The sequence below is a fragment of the Hylobates moloch genome, unplaced genomic scaffold (assembly GCF_009828535.3).
Source record: "Hylobates moloch isolate HMO894 unplaced genomic scaffold, HMol_V3 SCAFFOLD_5, whole genome shotgun sequence".
Lineage (NCBI taxonomy): Eukaryota > Metazoa > Chordata > Mammalia > Primates > Hylobatidae > Hylobates > Hylobates moloch.
In genome coordinates this window covers 86,137,612-86,140,792 of record NW_026652280.1, presented here as the reverse complement: position 1 = coordinate 86,140,792, position 3,181 = coordinate 86,137,612, and the positions used below count along the sequence as shown (strand labels likewise).

Genomic DNA, 3,181 nt, shown 5'->3' with positions numbered 1-3,181 from the left:
AGGAGGTGTGTGTGTTGCCTATTACACATATCAAACTACCCCCCTCTACTAGGTCGAATTTTGTCTCCGCAAAAATTCATGCATACCTGGAACCTGTGAATGTGACCTTATTTGGAAACAGGGTCTTTGCAGATATAATCTGACCTTGAGGTCAGCACAGGTGGGCACAATCCCTCTGGGGAGAAAGGTCCAGAGAAATGGCAGGAAAGGCCCAGCCTGGTGGGGGATCTGCCCTGCCCCGGGCACTGGTGCCCCCTGCCCAACCATTCTGGGATGCTTTGGGCTTAGCCTGCCTCACAGGGGTCAGCAGGGGTCGGGGGGTGGGGGTCTGAGCCAGCGAGTTAGTCACCAGGCAAATCGTTGACTTTTTCTCAGCATCTTTATTACTGTGTTCGACTCCAGTGCTGGACACTGGATGGGGTGGGGTGGGGTCGGAGATTCCAAAAACAAGAAATCCCTTCCCCACTCTGGGCCTCAGTTTCCCCCTCTGTCACACAGGGAGGAAGGCTTCCTCTGCTTCCTTCATCAGGACACCGTGAGGTTCAAAGGTTTTCAGCACAGGGTGCTCAGCCCAGAGGGCCACCCAGCTGTGGTCCTTGCCCAGAGGGCTTACCATCTGGGAGGGAGACCTGTGCCCTGGCCCACCATCAGTAACTGACAAGAAGGGCAATTGGGTCATGGCCCAGTGACCAGGCAACATCCGTGAGCCTCTCGGCCATGGGTCTGGCTTCATCAAGCTCCGTCCTGGAAGTTGACAGCTGGTCGTGTGGGACAGGAGCATCCACAGCCCCCATTCCGGGCAGGCTTCTTCTAAACCTTCACAGAATCATAGTCCAAGGCCCCTACCCAAGCCCAGAGGGCAGACAGCTGAGCTCCCTTCTTTTTGACTCTGCTGGGGTCTTCGAAGAGAGCTAGTGCTGGAGTGGAAGGGCCAGAGCTAAGAGGGGCAGCCACGTGGCAACTCCAGTGTGCTGGTGGCAGAAGCCTCCTTGGGCCACCCAACCATAGTCCAGAGAGCCATGAAGAGGTAGGTCAGCAGACACGGAGGGCTGGTCCGGGCACAGCAAGGGGGCCACCATGGCTTCCAGCATCTTTAGCTGATGGTGCCCAGTGTGGGCTACGGGGAGGCCGGCTGACTCAGAGTCACGCTGGGGAAGATGGTGACAAAGCTCTCCCACCTTCTTCTTACCTGCTGGAAGACAGAGGTCGGGGAGGTCCCACAGGCTGAGTGGTGGGCTTAGATGTTGTTCCACCCACAGCCACGAGGTGGGGGTAGACCCCAGGGAGAGAAGCACTGCTCACTGGAGACCCTGTCTCTTAGAGGAAGGAGGTAGGAGTCGGGAGCCTGCAGCTCCCCACAAAGGGGTCCAGATCTCCCCTTTTACTCTGGGGTGAGAGGGTCATACAGTGTACTTCCCGGGAAGTTGCACTGGCTGATCTCCTTGCCTCCTGCTCCATTCCTCCGTCCAACATACTATCAATCAGCTAAAAACAGTGCTCACCATATCACCCTCCTCTGAAACCTTCAGTGGCTCCCCAGTGCCTGTGGGATAAATCTCAAATGCCTTCAGGGCCCTCTGAAACGTGGCTCTGGGGTGTCTCTCTCTGCACCCTCATCTCCAGGCAGCTCAGTTGTCATCTTGGTACACAGCCTGGGATGGCTCTGCCTCTGAACATTTCCTGCCCTGGAATCCCTGCCCACCCACTGTGGTACCCTCCATCCTTCAGCCCACAGCCATACCTGTTGGTACCGCCTCAGCCACCGCCGGCTGCCTCCTCGCTGGGCTTGGATCAGCTGCTCTGTGTCCCCCAGGTTCCCCGGCACCCGTTCCTGGGCAGTGGCATCTGGCCCTTCTGTGCCTCTCTCGAGGCCCTGGGACCTGGACTTCTCTCGCCCCAGTCTGAGGCTTAGTGCCCTGCGGAGTTGGCCCTCCTGGGGCCTCCCCCAGGGCTCCTGCAGCTTTCCATAGGAGGGTCGGGGCCCTCGCAAGGACTGGCTTCGCAGCCCTGTTCCCATGGCTCTGGAGGCTGCAGGCACAGGACTGCTCCGGCCCCTCAGCAAGACACTGGCCCTCTGAGGTGGCCCAGTGCCTCCACCCATCTGAGAAGAGATCACCTGGGGGCAAAGGTTGGTGCTGCCAAGGTGGCTTTCATAAATCAAAGGGCAGGCCACAGGGCCGAGCATCCCTGAGTCACCTCACCGCTGCCTCCCCACCTTCTGGGTCAAGGAGTGAAGGCCAAAGGGAGGAAATTGCCACTCCCTCCTTCCCCTCCCCCCCCCCCCCCTCCCCCTCCCCCTCCCCCACCCTCCTCCTCCTTCTCCTCTAGGCAGCCTTCCCTGACTACCTCATCCCTGAAGAGTTTGCTCTCCTCTGAATTTCTATGGCCCTGGCATCCATTGACACTGAGCACCCATGGCTTAACAGCAAAACAGAGACAGCCTTTTAAGAATTGGGCCAGGCCCAGTGGCTCACGCCTATAATCCTAGCACTTTGAGAGGCCGAGGCAGGCAGATTGCCTGAGATCAGGAGTTCCAGACCAGCCTTGCCAACATGGTAAAACCCCGTCTCTACTAAAAATACAAAAAATTAGCTGGGCGTGGTGTCGGGCACCTATAATCCCAGCTACTCAGGAGGCTGAGGCAGGAGAATCACTTGAACCCGGAAGGCAGAGGTTGTAGTGAGCCGAGATCGTGGCACTGCACCTAACCTGGGCGACAGAGCAAGATCGCGTCTCAAAAAGAAATATATTTTTAAGAAAAGAATCAGTATGGCTCCAACCTAGAACAATCACATTCACAAAGACAGCAAGGAGGATGGCCATTGCCAGGCACTGGGAGAGGGAGGAATGAAGAGTTTAATGGCTGTAAATTTTCAGGTTTCATAAGATAAAGAGTTCCAGAGATTGGTTGCACAACAATGACTGAAATGGTAAACTTTATGGTACATGTGTTTTACAATACTGGAGATTTTTTTTTTTTTTAAGAAACTAAAGGAAACAGGATGGCTCCAGGCTAGGAGTCAGGAGGCCTGGATTTTTTCCAGGCCCAGCGCTGCCCCTAATGTCCCAGCAGCACAGCACTACCCTTGAGCACTCAAGCTCTGAAGACCAACTGCCTCTGGGTAAACTGTAGCTTCATTCCTTGCAGCCTTGTGACCTTGGGCACATTTTTCTTCTTCAT

General features: G+C 56.0%; 1 protein-coding gene across 2 annotated transcripts; it reads right to left on the bottom strand.

Moving 5' to 3' along the window:
* Nucleotides 1-360: 360 nt before the first annotated feature.
* Nucleotides 361-2,076, bottom strand: CUNH11orf86 (chromosome unknown C11orf86 homolog). Of its 2 annotated transcripts, none has more exons than XM_032151870.2 (2): nucleotides 1,742-2,076; nucleotides 361-1,192 (listed from the first exon to the last, which is right to left on the bottom strand). In XM_032151870.2, the coding sequence occupies exons 1-2, from the start codon at nucleotides 2,015-2,017 to the stop codon at nucleotides 1,118-1,120; spliced, it is 351 nt and encodes a 116-aa protein (XP_032007761.1). In that variant the 5' UTR covers nucleotides 2,018-2,076; the 3' UTR covers nucleotides 361-1,117. The 2 variants fall into 2 exon arrangements, with proteins under 2 accessions (XP_032007761.1, XP_032007762.1); XM_032151871.2 differs by having other exon boundaries at nucleotides 361-1,189.
* Between the last annotated feature and the right edge of the window lie 1,105 nt (nucleotides 2,077-3,181).

Coding starts and splice junctions, on each gene's coding strand:
- CUNH11orf86 (XM_032151870.2), bottom strand. CDS start 2,017: ATGGGAACAGGGCTGCGAAGCCAGTCCTTGCGAGGGCCCCGACCCTCC. Junction 1,193..1,741: donor GGCTGAGGCGGTACCAACAG/GTATGGCTGTGG, acceptor TCTGTCTTCCAG/CAGGTAAGAAGAAGGTGGGA.